This window comes from Pogonomyrmex barbatus, unplaced genomic scaffold, assembly GCF_055798465.1.
Source record: "Pogonomyrmex barbatus isolate J1 unplaced genomic scaffold, ASM5579846v1 scaffold1, whole genome shotgun sequence".
Taxonomy (NCBI): domain Eukaryota; kingdom Metazoa; phylum Arthropoda; class Insecta; order Hymenoptera; family Formicidae; genus Pogonomyrmex; species Pogonomyrmex barbatus.
Window position 1 is genome coordinate 28,403,305 of NW_028297098.1, and position 16,561 is coordinate 28,419,865.

A 16,561-nucleotide genomic window follows, 5' to 3' on the forward strand; every position below is an offset into this window, starting at 1 on the left:
TATACATTAAGAAAATTGATATTCAATTTTTTGTATTTTAATTTTAATTATTAATTATTAATTTTTATTGTTTCAATTTTAATTTTTATTGTGATATTTTACTTTTTAGGCACCGGGAAAATTAGTTTGTTATCCTTGTTAGGATTCGATAATACATCTCCTATTACTATTTTCTACAACCAATTGCCTTACATCCTCTCGACGTTAGTGAACGGGCTATCCAATCCTACAGTAGACGATCAAATTATCACAGCATTGAAAAATAACGTTGCAATTACGTGTTCAATGATGTTCGATTGGCTGTCAGATGAAAAAGTTGGTCTGAGTGTCGAAGAATATAGGACCTTGAAAAATTTTACTTGTGATCTCGATCCTGAGAACTTTAATGTCTACACGGATCTCTATATGGCGGAAATAACGATCTGGAAGAAACCCGTCAATAAGTATCGATCTTACGTGGCTTCGATGATTGGCGATTTGTACGATCTTGTGAAAACTATCGGCCGTACGGTGAAAAATAATGTCGTCATCGAAAAGCCGTTTTCGAAAAAATATTCGGAGCATGTATTCCAGATGCTGAGAGAGAGTCTCGAGATCAAAAGTGACGAGAGCACTTTGCATAAGGTAAATGATAATTGTCACATTTACATTTATATTTTATGGAAGCGGAAGTTTCACAGATTTAATCGGATGATCTCTTCGCATAAGTGACGCAACAAGTGGCTATCCTTTTTCAGGAGGTAACATTGGATCAAAACTGGACGACTTACAGATTAATTATGGAGGGTATGTCGGAGATTATAATGCACATTGGCAACGTGTTGAAGAACGCCAAAACACATGACTACAAATTAGAAATTTGGGAATTGGAGAACGGCGACATGCGTCAAATGTTAAAGATTTTGGAAGCTCATCCGGAAGAGACTATCGCTCTAATTGCCACCCTTAGCACATTTAACGACACGATCGGCTGGTTTATGAATTACAAGGATGTCAGAAAGATTATGTGCACCCATTATTTCAACTCTGATTATTGGTCCACAGCAAACAGGATACATTTTCTACGGGAAGTGTGCTCGTTCGATCCCCATCAGCTGCTGAGGACTGTCACGAGCGACGAATACTATGTACGCGTACAGAAAATACAATTAAAATAATTTATTTCATTTAATTATTTTTAATCCCTGCGTATTTTTTTTCGCAGGACGTTGTCACTGGTCGGACAATTACCCTTTCGAGAACAACGCCGTTAACTATGTCGTTAATAACATTGTTGGATATTATTTCGAATTTTACACACACATCACTAGGGGTAAGTCTCAGATCGAATATCCTCAACGCGACGACGTGGGAGAATCTGTCAAACGAAACCTGGGCCTTGATCCTGAAAGCTGAAAAATCTTGGATCTTTAATTATCGAAAGTTTGCATATATTTTTAAACTCGAAGAGATGACATACGAGTCCCTCATTGGGTCCAGGAGATTATTTCAGGTTCTAGAATCCGTGAGCAATCTCATCTCGGGCGGAGATGTCTGGCAGAAACTGCGAGTCATGTATGAGAATTCAAAGCTAAAATCGATATTAACACTCGCGGAAGATATGCCTAATCTTGTTATCACCGCTGTCGACACCTTCGTCTCGTCCGAGAGGCTGGATGATTTTATACAGAAGCTACTCCTTGGTCAGGTGTATCCTTGCGATATCGATCGATATTTGATTCCACCTAATTACATAAGGAAGAAAGGCTTGCTGGCCAGCCTTACGAGTTTCTGTCATCAGAAGGGTAACAAGCCGAATACTTGGACAGACCTGTTGCCTTTTGAGGGACAATACAACGTAATGTCTGTCATAGATTAATAATTACACTGAATGTATATTATAATTAATTTAATTTGATTTGTAGGATAGCTCCATGTCTGATAGGGCTGAAATACCAGGCTCCGTTTACGAAACGCAAGTGATGCAAAGGGTACAAAGCTTTCAGACTAGTTTAATTCGCTTTTCGCACGAAGGCTTCAAACAGCTGAAAATTCCTGCGTGGTGGACGTCGTTCGAAGAGGGTACTCTAAAAGATTTCGTCGCGCAGTATAAGAAGAAGGTAAACAACATTCTCTCATTTGTTGAATATTCGTACCGATTGAATAAATAAATCGCAAATGTTATTATTTAACTTTCAAAAATATTGCCTTATTTTAAAAATGTTTGCAGGACACGAAAGCTCTGGCATATTCCATGATAAAGAAGACAATATCGATTTTCAGAAACTTTTTTGAATCTCGATATAATGTTGCGTAAGTAATATTATTAAAAGATGATAATTGATCTAATTAAAAAAATATAATACTGTACGGTATTTTTATTTTAGAAATTGTACGTGGTGCATTACGCTTCCAATGGAGATTTTAAATTCTCAATTGATCTATCATAGTCAATACTCAAAATTACTCTGCCAAATGAATCGATTAAATATATCAGAAGTGCATAACATTTTGATGAATGATTTTAACTGGAATAAAACAGGCAGTATGGTAAGAAATAAATTATGTACACGATAATAAATTGTGTAAAAAATTACCATAATGTTATATTACTTATTAATTTGAAAAAAATTTATCAGCTCAAAAGTTATAAATATCTCAATACCAAGAAGACGCTAAATGAGTTTTTGGATACATTCGAGATTACCTTGCATTACATCGCCGATATTATAATCGATTTTCAAAACGAGACATACAGTAATCAAGTGAACGATTGTTTCTACAAATTTGTCGGCGGTCCTACGTATTCTAGGCCAGGATTGTAAGTATCTCCGTCACGAGCGATATACGCATTTAGCAATAAAATAATATTATTGTCATACTAGTTGAGATTAAATATACAATTGCGCACTGTTTACGATAGTGATTCTCATTATTTATTTAGTTATATTTAGTTATTGTCCATTATCATCATATCGAGAATCTTGTGTCTGTTAACATTTAATGTCATTATATATTCAAGATACATTACATTCCTTCTGAGCGTACTGGACATGTTGGAAAAGAACGTTTACATCGTGGATTCGGCGACCGTCCACGAGAACATCAACAATTTAACCAGATTGGCCGAGGAACACGTGCCTATTTGGAAGCCGTTGCGCGAGGTGGTGAAGAAGTCCGACCTCGCCGACATCGACGCCGCGTTACCAAACGCCACGATCAACGTGAACGCGATTCTAAACAAGCTGAACACGAGTTTGTGCAAGACGAAAGCCGACTGCCGAAACGAGACGGTTCTATATACTTTCCTCAGCTCGAAGAGAGCGGCTAAGGTTTTCCGATACGATCCAAGAGCATCCAAATATCCGTCGGTAGCCGACATTTCGAGCCGACTGGCTCGCAGTCTGGACTTGGAGCTCATAGGTCGGCAGATGTCTTTCTGGCGCACAGATGCTTCCTGGAATCTCTTCTGGCTCAAGGAGATCTTGATTCATCTGTCCTCGATTCTCGCGGAGGGCGGAAGTCTGCTGGACGTCGCTAGTAAAATAGATCTCGACGATGTCACCAACGTTCTCGGAGTCTCCGATATTGCCGAGGGCATCGTTCATATATTAAAGGATAAAACTATCGACAAATTATTTGACGGGTAAATAAATATTAAATAAAATTAAATAAAATTTCTTTTTTTCTCATAAAACTTTGGTTTAGAATTATTGTGTTATAATTTTTAAAGGTCTATCATTTATTTGTAATTCTTGATGTTTTGATATTGCATTAAAAAATACTTTTACTATACTTTTTTTTATAGAATGAAAGAACTCCTTGAGGATGTGGAACCGTTCATAGATGATCAGGAAATAATCGACGATTTACATACAATAATTGAAACATTGGAGTCAATGGAGATTTTCAAAAACTTGGGATTATTGGATATGAAGTGTATTAAATTATGCTTAAATTTCGTTAGATCATGTTGTAATTTTCTCTAGCTAATAATTTACATTTTACAGACGTCGTCAAAGAAATGTTCGATAACTGGGATGTCGTGCGAATATATTTGATTGATAAAATTGGTATCAGTAACGAGATCGCTCTCACCTTGGGCGAAGCCAAGATAGACATGATTTCAGTCTTCATGAAGGAACGTGGTGTCATTAGCTTGAAAGATACTATTTGCTCACCCGAGAAACTCGGTGATATGTTACACTTTGATAACAATCTTGTGACTGCCGAAGAAGTTAGCTCCGCGCTTTGCCAATTAGAAGACTCTCAGACGCAAAATATCACTATCACGTTGATGAAGAATTTAAATTTCGAATATATTTTCAAAAACGTAACGCTGCCTTTGATTTATTGTTTCGATTCTAGGATTCAAGAATTTGGAAAAATATTTGTTTTTGTTTCAGTTAATGAGCGCTAATGTGAAAAGTATATTGGCTAACGCTAATTTAACCGAAGCCGAAGGGAAAGTTATATTGGACAATCTTGGCGTCGCCGCGGAACTATTTCCACTTTTCAAAGACAGACTATCAGGGAATTTTTCTTTTGGAGTTGAAACAGAAAATCTTGATGAAGAAAATCTGTCCAGTAAGTCATGTAACATGTCGATTTTATATTTAAGTCGAGAATCAAAAAAATTCGAGCTAAATTTTAACTTCTTTTATTAAATTTTGTACACACAAATTTTTTAGATTCCCAATTTCTTAGATTTTTTATTTTTTAGACTCCCAATTTCTGAAGGATTCGAGTGAAATGCTTTGTGGTAAACAATTGATTCAAGATAACGGGCAAATTTACAAAATTATATCCAGTTTGGAGGATAGTAACACGGCGTTCGATCGAAAGGAACTCGAGTCTTTGCCAAGTAAGACAGTAAAAATTATGGAAAATAAAATAATTTATTAAACTTATAATGTTAAAAATTTTAGGTATCTGCAGAGAAACGTATAAAACTGTACTCGCCATACCTGGCGGAAAGATCGTCTGGTCGTACGTTAAACCTCTATTACGCGGCCAGATTCTTTACGCACCTAATACTACAGTGATCTCCGAGGTCATGGCTTTGGCGAACGAAACTTTCGTGCAGATGGAACACTTCAGTGTGCTGATGAATAGTGTCGAGAAGACTCTCAAGTCTCTGGCCAATCTCACAGATATGAGCGATACTTTGAAGGAACTGCAGAGTATAATGTCTTCCGACGTTATGAAAGTAGCAATCAAGTCGATGAGTGGCGGTAATTTCGAAGGTACTTTTTACTTCAAGCTTGAAACTTCATCCCCTTAACAATAAAAAAAAAATTAAAAATTGCGTTGAAATTAGTAAGTAAATGTTCTCATTTGGTTTGTCCATTATTATCATATAGGCGACTTTTCCGAATTGAACCTCAGCGAAATCGCATGGCGGTTAAAAAAATCGAATAAATTAATTTCGATGATTGAGATGCTGAACGACATGATGGGATGCGTGTTAGTAAATAGAACAATAGGATTCTCCACGGAAGAGGAACTGGAGGAAGCGGCCAGTCGTTTGACTGATACGAATGAGTTTCTGGCAGGAGTGATCTTTCTGAACGACGCTTCTTCGAATCGGATGAAGAGATCTCTAGATCACGAATTACCAAACAATATTACCTATAAGATTCGAATGGACGTAGATTACGTGCCGTCCACCAGGCGATTGAAGAATCAATTTTGGATTCCCGGACCAGAAAGCAGTTTCATTGAGCATCTCAGGTATCTTCGAGGTTTCATTCAACTTCAGGACTCCATCGATCGCGCGATTGTGAAGACGAAAGCACGAAGGGATCTCGATTGGAAGACAGTTACACAACAGATGCCATATCCGTGTTACAAACACGCACCGTGAGTCAAAGAAATAATTGTGTGATTTTACGATAAAAATCTTAATCAATGAAAATTATAATGTTGTTATTTCTCATGAGCAGTCATTCGTAATTATTTATTAATAAAGGAAATAAACATTATAGATTTCAAACAACGCTTTATGAGTCTCAAGGATTGCAAGTATGCTTCTTCTTCGCATTAATGATGTGTGTTGGATCAGCCGTCAGGCATATCGTTTGGGAAAGAGAATCGCAAAATTCTATGGTATAATTATTAATAAAAATTATTTCAAATAATCTGTAATTTAGGATATAATTTTTGATATGCAATATGATAACATATAGAATGGATTTTATGAAACAACAAGGTTTCTTACGGAAAACGCGACGCTATAATTATCCGTTTGTTGACATTAATTTTTCAGGTAATGAGCGTAATGGGATTGAAGCCATGGCGAAATACCTTGGCTTGGTTCATCACGTCTTACGCAGAGCTATCGATTGTGATGATTTGCATTTCCTTGATTTTACTGGCTGGAAAAATCCTTCCGCGATCGGATCCTCTCATAGTGCTTATTTTACTTTTCGATTACATCTTTTCTGTAGTGACTTTTTGGTAAGTACTCTTCTAAGAAATCTCTATTATTACACGATTGCGTTGTATTCGGATGAAGTTTCGCATGAAGTACGCATGAAGTTTCTTCTACTCCCCAGCATTAACAATTATAAATCTGAATCATATTTCAGCTATATGATCTCGACGATGTTTAGCTCCGCCAGTCTCGCCGCTGTTTCTACAGTCGTCATGTTCCTATTAACTTATATGCCATACATTATTGTTATCGCCATGGAGGCTGTATTCGGACTCGGATTCAAACTTTTCATTGTGAGTCGAGCTAGCAATCTAACAGCATTCTTATTTAATTCTATAAAGTAAAAGTATTAATCAACCAAAAGTAAGCAATTAAACGCGTTGTTACTAACGTTAGATTATGTACGTTTAATGATTCATTGTATTGTCAAATGTTTGTCACAAAACAAATTTATTTATTTTTTATTTAAGAATTTTCAATAGGGGAAAAGGGAGAGAATTAATCGATTTAAAATTTGATTATCGATTTATTAAAAAAACAGCTTTGAGCTGCCGCGTTGTTCATTAAAAATAATGACACGTAGTTCGCGATATAGCAATCAATTTCGAATTTATATATATAAATTCAATGAAAGAAAACTTGTTACACGCCTAAGATCGAGTTTGCCGAGAGGTTGCCTTCTCTATTTCTAACGATTTATTTTTCTCAGTGCCTGAGCATGTCAACCAGCTTCTGCTACGGATGCCTGTACGCAGTGCGAAAGGAAGTTCAAAGCATCGGTCTCACTTGGGCGAATTTGTGGGAGGAATCGAGTCCTGGTGATCCGATGTCTCTGGGATTGTTGTTGATAATCATCGCTTTCGACGGTTGTCTGTACGCCGTGATTGGCTATCTCATCGCTAGATATACTGATTCAGGTATAAATCCGACGCGCATCTCCCGTCTAATTTCGAAAATGAAATGAACGTCTGCGACGTTCTGGTGGAGGTGTTAACAGTGACTAGTAGATTGGCTAACACTGACGCTATTTTTCTTCATAATATTATCGTACGAGACCGATTGTGATCGATAATCGTGATTTCTTTATATAAGATTGAACTTTATTAACAAGAGAATTTTTCACAGAGCTCTTGATTTTATCGGTGTAAGTGGTAACTCAGAATTATATATCTGTCTATCTATGTCTCAGTGCCCTATTTTTCATCAATAACAGTTATAATAAAATCGAGTCATACGATAGAGTTATTTAGAATAAATTATAATAATCTTTAGGATTATTTCGAAATTTTTTAAAAATCATAAAACAATCAGTTGTTGGTAAAAATGCAGAAATTGTTTCAAGTCAGCAGAGCATTAATTTTGATATATTGATTTATTTGTATTAATTCAATGGATAATTATTTGATTAAATATTATTTGACAATTTAGTTAATCAACTAATTAACTACTTAAAACATTTTATGACCAAATTAATTATTTCCTATTTAATTTAATGATATTACTCTGATGGAAAAATGTTATTCTAACGTATCCCTTCCGCATGGCTCTCACATACAAAAATTATTATAAAATTATGCATATCGTCCTGGTATGCGGTATCATCATATTTTCACAAACTCTGCACACATACACATACTCTCCCTCTCTCTCTCTCTCTCTCACTCTTCTGTGTAATAACGAGATGCATCTGCAAGAAAAATCCAGGTGATCGGATTCGACGTGATGAGGCGCGTTTAAGAGAAGTTGATAAGAAGACCTGGTGAGTTATTTGCGAAACGAACGAGCATTACCGATAATTTTCCAGGTAGGGGCTTTCACGGTTTGAGATCCCGTAGCTTATGGTGGGCCGACACGCGCTCTCTCTATGGCAGGCCGAGCTACCTCACCTTCGTCAACAACCTCTATTTCACTAACGACGTTCTCCATTCCTCAGCCACTTACCAAGGTATCGCACTATTCCCCGTGCACGTACATGTCATGAAAGTTTGTTTTCAGCTTGCCTTCTGCATGTCGGCTGAACGCACGGGAGGCATGAATAAAAAGAATGCCCATGATAGACGTAAACTAGGTTAAATTTTGCTCTCGCGATGGAAATTATTGTCAATGTCTCATTGCCGTTTTAGGAATTTCGAATTTTGCTATTTCTGTAAAAAATTTAATCGACTCTCAGAGTAAAAGAACTTATTTTCTTGCGCAATTCGAGCAGCATTCGTTTTTGTTAATATTATAAAATATTATAAAAGTTAATTTTTCCTCTTTGTAATTGCAATTAATAATTTGTTGTTAATAATTCTTTTTATTCTTGTCACAAATATACATGTATCATGCTTTTTATATCTCGAGACGCATCTCGAGACGCTTTCATGCATGTAAATGTAATCGCATCTGCATGAACTTTCTGTGAATGTTACATATTTTTTCTTTGCAATTATTACGTTATATTATATTCTTACAACAAGCAAGTATTTTAAGATGACTGCTCGTACATTTTGTTCCAATTATATACGCCATGTTTGTGCGGTTTCTGTGATCTCTAGAACATGCACGCATTGCACGCATCGCATGCATACATAGTTTAAGTATATAAAAAGGAACATCACATTTGTTCCTGGACTCGAGTAAAGGTATAGGAATTTAATGCCAGAAAGATATTTGCTGGTATGTATGCGGAATACGGAATTGTGCTTTTTCTTCGGAAATAATGTTTAAACTTTCGCTTTTCTGACGATGTTATATTGTGAAATTGGTAGAAACTCTTGCTTTCGATATTACGCACAGGTATCGTTATTATAAACTTGATTTGAAAAACAAATTGTCATTTGTTGCCGAAACGTACAGACGACGAGAGCGATTTTAGCAGCTTGACAGTCACGGAGAAGCAAATCGGCGTCAAGTTTGAGAACGTTCGAAAAGTCTATCGGACTGAACAGGGTGACGTCGTCGCCGTGGATGACTTCACTTTGAAACTCTGCGAGGGTGAAGTAACAAGTCTGCTTGGCAGAAACGGCGCAGGAAAGACTACTATTATGTACGTTAATTGTCTCAATTAGCTTTAATGTATTTCGTAATATATTTTTAAATCGAACAATTCCATATTGACAATTTATATAATAATAATAATAATAATAATAATGATTTAGCGAATTCGTCAATTTCGTGTTTTCATTACAGCAAGATGCTAACGGGAATGGTGGCTCCGACCAACGGCGAAATTTGCTTAAACGGCGAGAAGAATTGCAAGCCCGATATAGGGGTGTGTCCTCAAGATAACGTACTCATCGGGACTCTGACGCCGAAGGAGCACATGATATTTTACTGGAAACTTAAGAGGCCTAACAATAATATCGATATGGAGAAATATGTTAACGAGTAAGACGAGAAAAAAATCTATTAACATATTTCATCCCTTACACCTAATTGCATCAAATTGCATTTTCTTTGGCGAGACTTAAACATGTGTCTGTCTTTCTTAGAAAGAAAGATAACAAATACATGTTTAAAAATAACAATGGTACAATCGGGCCTTAATCTTTTAATATACTTCACATTTATACTTCACGTTAATATATACTTTCGCTTAAGGAAGAAAATTAATTTTTTCAGCTTTTCCGAAAAACCATTTTGTAACAGTTGCGATTTTGAAGTCAATCATCAAATTTATTTGTTTTTCTTTTTTTTTTTTTTGCAGAATGCTGGTTTCCTTGGAACTCGGACGGCAAGAACACGAGCCTGTATCACGTTTGTCAGGCGGTACACGACGCAGACTTTGCGTGGCTTTGGCCTTCCTCGGTTCACCACGATTGGTGATTCTGGATGAACCTGGTGCCGGAGTGGATCCCGCTGCTCGACGGCGGATTTGGCGATTGATCGATCAACACAGAGTCGGCAGGACCGTGCTCCTCTCGACTCACCATTTGGACGAGGCTGACATGTTGAGCGATACAGTCGTGGTGATGCATAAAGGGAAAATTCTGTGCACCGGTTCGCCACTCTCCTTGAAAATGACGCATGGCAGAGGGTATAGATTGAACGTAGCTTTCTCGCTCGAACACTATGCCAACGGAGAGGCGGGGATAGGGGGGATAGGAGAAACGACAATCGATAAAAAGAATCTGAAGGCTCTTCGTACCGTCGTCGAGGAAATCGTACCGAATCCCGTGATAAACGAAGACTCAGAATCAGAAGTCACCATCGCATTGCCTTTCCAAGGAAAAAATGGCATCAACAATGAGTAAATATTTGTAATGTTAACTGCTAACTCGCGTATCATTTAAGAATTAATTAGCTTCAAAATTGAACGTCGAATTTTATTTATGTAAATTTTTTTCGTGAAATTAATTTTGTATAATTCGCGAAAAGGAATTAATATAAATTTACGTGCAATACATGCAAGTTAAAAGAAAATACGAGATAAAATCAACTCATTGCGCAGTAATTTATGATAATGCTGCGAGCAGTTCGTAATTTTCATGCTGTCTTTGCAAATATTTGCATGCTTCAAGTATCGTGATTTATCTTAGGAGGAATCGTTATGATCATACTCGAGACAAAATCGATTAAACATCTGCGTTTGCCTTCGAATAAAGCTAGGGATGTCTGTTTCAGCATCGCGCAAGTGGCGAAGGCGCTCGAAGACAACCGTAAGCTCTTGGGATTCTCGCACTTCTCATTGGAGTGCGACACTCTGGAAAGAGTCTTCTTGGATCTTTGCGCGCGTGCAGACAACGGATCGAGCATTATCAGAGCGAGTCAAGATAGCGTCATTAATGTGGAGCACGTCGGTGAGAAATGTTCCACGTGCACGCCGTGATATAGATAAAATTCACCTACTTAATTAAAAAAATCTATTTAATCCTGTATTATCCAGATTTTTAAAATTTAAAAGAAAAAAAAATAAGAAAGCAATAAAAAAGTTAAAAATAAAACCAATAACCAATCGACAGAAAAATCTCTTTCGAAAATAGAAAATTAAAAAAAAAAAATTAATTTTCATAATTCATACAGTTATAATACTTGATACAAAAAAGAGAAAAATAAAAACCGAAAAAATGGAATAAAACTATTAATTACAAAATGCTGCGTTTCTCAAAGTCAGTGTCTTAGACATTTAATTAAGCATTCAAATTAAAATAAATTAGATTTATTATTTCGTAGAGAAAGAAATTCAGTTTAATTGACATTCAATTGACAGCACATAAGTTTAGAGAGAAAAATGAAGGTTTTTCACTTTGCGCAGAAGTTTCCGCACCAGATGACACTCTCGATTTAATTACCGAGACAGTATTGAAGCCTTCGCCAATTCGACAAATGAAAGCCATGATAAAAAAAAGGCTATGGCATTTCGCGAGAGACTGGAGAGCGCCGTTGGCCGCGCTCGTTTTGCCGACTATGTTCGTTGCAGTTGCCATGGGATTTTCTCTAATACGTCCACCGTCTGAGAACGAACCACCTCTGGATTTAACTCCCAAACTTTATGACACTCATCCGACTTACTTTTATAGGTAGGAGAAGTCAGAATTTTTTTAACAGAAAGAAAAAGTAAAGACATGACGAATTTTTTAATGAATTTTTTTGTCTTTTGTCATTGCAGTATTGATAGTAACGATCCGTTCCTACAACACGTATCTATGCAGCTGCACGATCGTTTCGGGGATGATTATGCTGGCGCATGGCAAACGTTACCTAATGTGCGTAACAAATGACAGTTATCTTGAAATTTATGAGAACTTTAAATAAATTGAATGTATAAATGTTTAAATAATTCGCAGGATACTGGAACTTGCGAATGTCTGGATGGTCAACAAACTTGTCGAGGCGTCTCGAAAGCTGTCGAAGGTCTTCTTCAAACATTACCTGGCCGACCTACTCTGGACTGGATAGTTTCAACGCATCAGGAGTACATAGAGAAACGGTAGATTTCATTATCGCGTAAAAAGAAAAAAAGAAATTAGATACCGAGAGAAATTTTTTCTCATTGAAATTTTCTGAACAAACAACGTCTGGCAGATACGGCGGTTGGTCTCTGACACATTTCAAGGAGGATCCTCTTTTTATCGTTTGGTACAATAACAAGGGCCACCATTCGCTGCCGGCGTACCTGAATGCCCTCAACGAGGCGATCCTACGAGCGTCCGGAGTGCAAGGACACTTAACTACCCTCAATCACCCCTTGAAGCTGTCGAGCGATCAGCTGAATCGAACCACATTGTGAGCATTAATTTTAACCACGACATGACAAAGTCGTAATTATGGGGGAGGGGGGGGAAACTAACAAAAATCACAATCGCGTGTCCGCGGAATTAATTAATTATACAATTTCATATGACGAGATACGGACGGTATTTGTTCAAACGGATAAGCGAAGACGATTGCAGTTGAAGCTCTTGAACTAAAAAGAGTCGACAAGTGAAACATCTCGATGTAGAGATCGTTTCGTTTACTTTTAATTAACGTACCGCATCATTTGATATTCATACCATCGAATAGCGACTACGTGTTTCAACGTTACTAACGCTACTTTTGTTTGCTTTTCGTGGTTAATATTAAAAATCAAATACACGTATATTATGCAAAGAAGATATTCATTTTTAAATTTTTACAGCAGCTTGTTTAAACAGATCGTATCATTTAAAATCGTGTCATTTCTAAAATTTTATGTTATAACATTTTATTCCATTAGATTGCAGCATGTGGCGGACGTTGGCGTAGCGTTGGTACTGTTGATAGCTTTCAGTCTGGTTGGAGCTCAAGGAACAAAGGAAATAGTCAGAGAACGATTGTCAGAGGAGAAGAGAATACTCTATTTAGCTGGAGTTCATCCCGTCACGTATTGGACGACAATTTTAATTTGGGATTTCATAGTGAGTTATCAATGTGAGAAAAGAATAGAATTTGTTAACATGCTAGGAATAAATCGTCTTGTAACACGATTAAATTTCTAATGTTTATACATAATGTATTATAATATTTTTATAATTGATATAATAATATTTTTTATATCATGATATTTTTAATTTCTTTCTTCTTTTAGGTATTTGCTTGCGCTACTTGCCTAGCGATCATTGTTTTCGAGATCTTTGGTTTGTCAGCTTACGTTGCGAGAGATAATCTGGCCGGTGTCTGTCTTTTATTAATTTTATTCGCGTAAGCATTCGCGTTTAATCATTCGTACGCATCAAAATCAATATAAATATTTATAAAATATTCATCGATTGTTTTAGATGGGCGGCTATACCGTTTTCACATCTAGCTGAAAAAGCGTTCGACGATTCAAGCCTGTCCAATATGGTGCTCTTCTGCGTAAACACCTTCATAGGCGTGGCCTCTCTGGCGACTATTTTAGTTCTCGACATTCTTGGCAGGAGTAAAACGGCCGAAAATGTGAGAAACATTCTGCATTACGTTCTAATGATCTTCCCGCAATACACCCTCGGCGACGGATTGGTCGAGATAACGAGGAACGACATCACCTCCGAACTGTTGCAAAGATTTCACATGGACACTTACAAGTCTCCGCTCGGCTGGGATCTTCTCGGTATTCATTATATTTTCTTGTTTGTGATCGGTGAGATTTTATTTGTGCTGAATTTAGTGATCGAGTGTCGTGTCTTGCCCGATCTGAGAAAACGGAAAATCATCAGTTACGAAACCGTGCAAGAAGATGAAGATGTTGCCAGAGAGAGACTCAGAGTCGAGGCTGGAATGGTCGACGATACCCTGAAGACCATGAAATTGAGGAAGGAATACAGAAGTGTGTACGGGACGAACGTCGCTGTGCAAAATTTAAGTTTTGGCGTACAGGCAGGAAAATGTTTCGGTCTCTTGGGAGTGAACGGGGCGGGAAAAAGCACGACGTTCAAGATGCTGACAACTGAAATCATTCCTACGGCCGGAAAGATTATTCTAAAAGGAAAAGAGATTGGCGTTGGACCTTTGTGCAACGGTGAAGTTGGCTATTGTCCTCAGAGCGACGCCCTGGACGGATTTCTTACGCCCCACCAGTGTTTAACGATTCACGGCGAAGTTTGCGGGTTAAACAACGTTCCTAGGGTAAGTGAGTGAGAACTATATCCGAAAAGAGATATGAAACTGTTGATCAAAACTTCATAGACTTTTTAAAATTTATATCTCTTTGTCTGTAATATTTAATATTTTTGAGAAGTATCGTTAAGAATGCTCTTGTAAATTTCTACAAATTCTTTTGTCTCGGAAGAGAAAGAACTGGACTTTAAGATTGCAAAAGTTCGAAATTGGAACCTCAGGGATTCATTTATTATTTCAGGCTGTGGAGACAATGCTGAAGAGATTCGATCTACTCAAGTATGCTCATCGAAGGATCGCTGGTCTCAGCGGCGGTAACAAAAGGAAGCTATGTGCCGCGATAAGCGTCATGGCACCTGCTGCCATTGTTCTCATGGATGAACCCACAAGGTACTTTGCGTAATTCTACAATTTTGCAATAAAATAATACAATTTTACAAATTATTTCAAATAATTACAATTTTGCAATAAAATAATACAATTTTACAAATTATTTCAAATTGATTTCAATTATTGATTTCGAAAGTTACTTAATTCCGGGTTGACCGAATAATTTTATTATCGCGCGCATTAGCGGAATGGATCCCGCCACGAAGAACCTCGTGGCCAGAGCCGTGAGAAACATAACGAAGAATCAGGGATGCGTCATATTAACCTCGCATAGCGTCGCCGAATGCGAGAACCTTTGCACGAGGGTGGGCATCCTCGCCAGAGCCGGTCTCAGGTGTATAGGAACGCCGCAGCATTTGAAGCACAAGTAAGATTACATCGAACTTTCTTTTTCGTAGGATAGCGCGTCTCTTTTAACCTCAGATATTTCCCAGCAGACTCATAAACCGTACACAGGAAGCTTCTATCAGTTCTGATTTTCCGTTTCTGTTTGCTATATTTTTCCATGGTTCGGCCAGAGAACTTATGGACCCTTATGTCCCGCAGCTTAACGAACGATATCTTTCAATTGAAATTTCTTATCTTTATACCGTTTCATCCTGTTGAATAATCCTCTTGAAAGAGGTAAGGCGATACGGCGAAGTGGGGAAAAAAACCGATGGCCGGGGTCACATTAGATCTCACGGGTCGCCGGTTTAAACCCACAAATATTTTTCTCTTAGCAACTTAATCAAAAAAAATTTTCAAGAGTTGCCATAACGCATTTTAATTAGACTAGCGAAGAATTTAATTAAATTAAGAATTCTTGATGACAATACGCTTACATTCGAACAGAAGAAGCTAAGCTCTTTGGTGATATTTCCTGGTAGAAAAATAATATATAAAAATGAATCGTCGGTAATGCGATAACAAAACTTTTTTTGATTATATGCAAATACGTGTACAAAGAAATTTTTACCAGACGCGGCATTTATTTAGAATAATAACGTAGCGCGCGGTAAATATTTAACTGTTCAAGCCCTAAAGTGCCCTCGAGAAGGATCTCGAGAAGTATCCTTCTTCCACCTCTTTTCCGATTCTTTCTCTCCCACAGTGTCTCTCGCCATCGGGGGTAGAATTTACGATATGGTCCCGTCCACGTTAGCAGCCTATCCTGCAATCCGCTCTCGTGTGCCGCGGAGAGTACGCTGAATGATAAAGAATGGCGAATGCACTTTGTTACGATATAGGAAGCGCAGTAAAAGCTTATCCCTCGTGTCCTTTGTCCAGAACGACTTTGAAATATAGAATCATGTCTCTCGCGATCGAACGCGACGTGAAAGTGAATGAATCGTAAACTTATCTTCGTCGCTTCGGAGAGTGCAACCCTTGCATTATTATTATTATTTCATCATCATCGTGATTAATTCAAATGGCGCGTTCATCGAAAACTTTCCACGAGAATTGTAAATCCGATTTCACTTTCAGATTCGGCGAGGGATACGTCGCCTTCCTGAGATTCGGCCAGCCAGTTTCCGCCACGGATCTTAGGAAGGTTATCCTGAAATATCTACCACAGGCGATGATCTCGTCGAGGCAAGCAACGGCTGCTCGGCTCTTGCTACCACGGAGCCAGGACATGGCGCTCAGCGTGAGCTTCAGCATGCTGAAGCTCTTGGCGGAGGAGCTTAAGGCCACGGACTACACACTCACACAAAGCTCGCTGGATCAGGTCAG

General features: G+C 37.7%; 2 protein-coding genes across 8 annotated transcripts in view; one reads left to right on the forward strand and one right to left on the reverse strand.

Annotated features, from left to right (window-relative positions):
* vermilion (Tryptophan 2,3-dioxygenase vermilion) overlaps nucleotides 1–16,561 on the reverse strand; it is a 236,349-nt gene that overhangs the window by 25,971 nt on the left and 193,817 nt on the right. The window lies entirely within an intron of this gene.
* Nucleotides 1–16,561, forward strand: part of ldd (lipid droplet defective) — a 36,047-nt gene that overhangs the window by 13,766 nt on the left and 5,720 nt on the right. For 5 of the 7 annotated variants that reach the window (XM_089084791.1, XM_089084798.1, XM_011648585.2 and 2 more), the window contains 33 exons: nucleotides 110–624; nucleotides 738–1,127; nucleotides 1,205–1,837; nucleotides 1,905–2,099; nucleotides 2,210–2,292; nucleotides 2,367–2,529; nucleotides 2,619–2,800; nucleotides 3,002–3,625; nucleotides 3,788–3,918; nucleotides 3,990–4,312; nucleotides 4,386–4,566; nucleotides 4,703–4,843; nucleotides 4,908–5,225; nucleotides 5,343–5,841; nucleotides 5,967–6,087; nucleotides 6,248–6,438; nucleotides 6,570–6,708; nucleotides 7,125–7,332; nucleotides 8,220–8,360; nucleotides 9,254–9,443; nucleotides 9,587–9,784; nucleotides 10,104–10,646; nucleotides 11,021–11,196; nucleotides 11,652–11,916; nucleotides 12,006–12,102; nucleotides 12,184–12,326; nucleotides 12,422–12,622; nucleotides 13,095–13,275; nucleotides 13,446–13,558; nucleotides 13,636–14,464; nucleotides 14,697–14,845; nucleotides 15,030–15,212; nucleotides 16,313–16,556. In XM_089084791.1, the coding sequence (XP_088940917.1) occupies nucleotides 110–624; nucleotides 738–1,127; nucleotides 1,205–1,837; nucleotides 1,905–2,099; nucleotides 2,210–2,292; nucleotides 2,367–2,529; nucleotides 2,619–2,800; nucleotides 3,002–3,625; nucleotides 3,788–3,918; nucleotides 3,990–4,312; nucleotides 4,386–4,566; nucleotides 4,703–4,843; nucleotides 4,908–5,225; nucleotides 5,343–5,841; nucleotides 5,967–6,087; nucleotides 6,248–6,438; nucleotides 6,570–6,708; nucleotides 7,125–7,332; nucleotides 8,220–8,360; nucleotides 9,254–9,443; nucleotides 9,587–9,784; nucleotides 10,104–10,646; nucleotides 11,021–11,196; nucleotides 11,652–11,916; nucleotides 12,006–12,102; nucleotides 12,184–12,326; nucleotides 12,422–12,622; nucleotides 13,095–13,275; nucleotides 13,446–13,558; nucleotides 13,636–14,464; nucleotides 14,697–14,845; nucleotides 15,030–15,212; nucleotides 16,313–16,556 (8,690 nt within the window). The remainder of the gene's footprint in view (nucleotides 1–109; nucleotides 625–737; nucleotides 1,128–1,204; nucleotides 1,838–1,904; nucleotides 2,100–2,209; nucleotides 2,293–2,366; nucleotides 2,530–2,618; nucleotides 2,801–3,001; nucleotides 3,626–3,787; nucleotides 3,919–3,989; nucleotides 4,313–4,385; nucleotides 4,567–4,702; nucleotides 4,844–4,907; nucleotides 5,226–5,342; nucleotides 5,842–5,966; nucleotides 6,088–6,247; nucleotides 6,439–6,569; nucleotides 6,709–7,124; nucleotides 7,333–8,219; nucleotides 8,361–9,253; nucleotides 9,444–9,586; nucleotides 9,785–10,103; nucleotides 10,647–11,020; nucleotides 11,197–11,651; nucleotides 11,917–12,005; nucleotides 12,103–12,183; nucleotides 12,327–12,421; nucleotides 12,623–13,094; nucleotides 13,276–13,445; nucleotides 13,559–13,635; nucleotides 14,465–14,696; nucleotides 14,846–15,029; nucleotides 15,213–16,312; nucleotides 16,557–16,561) is intronic. The other 2 variants (XM_089084808.1, XM_089084809.1) reach the window with 2 other exon arrangements.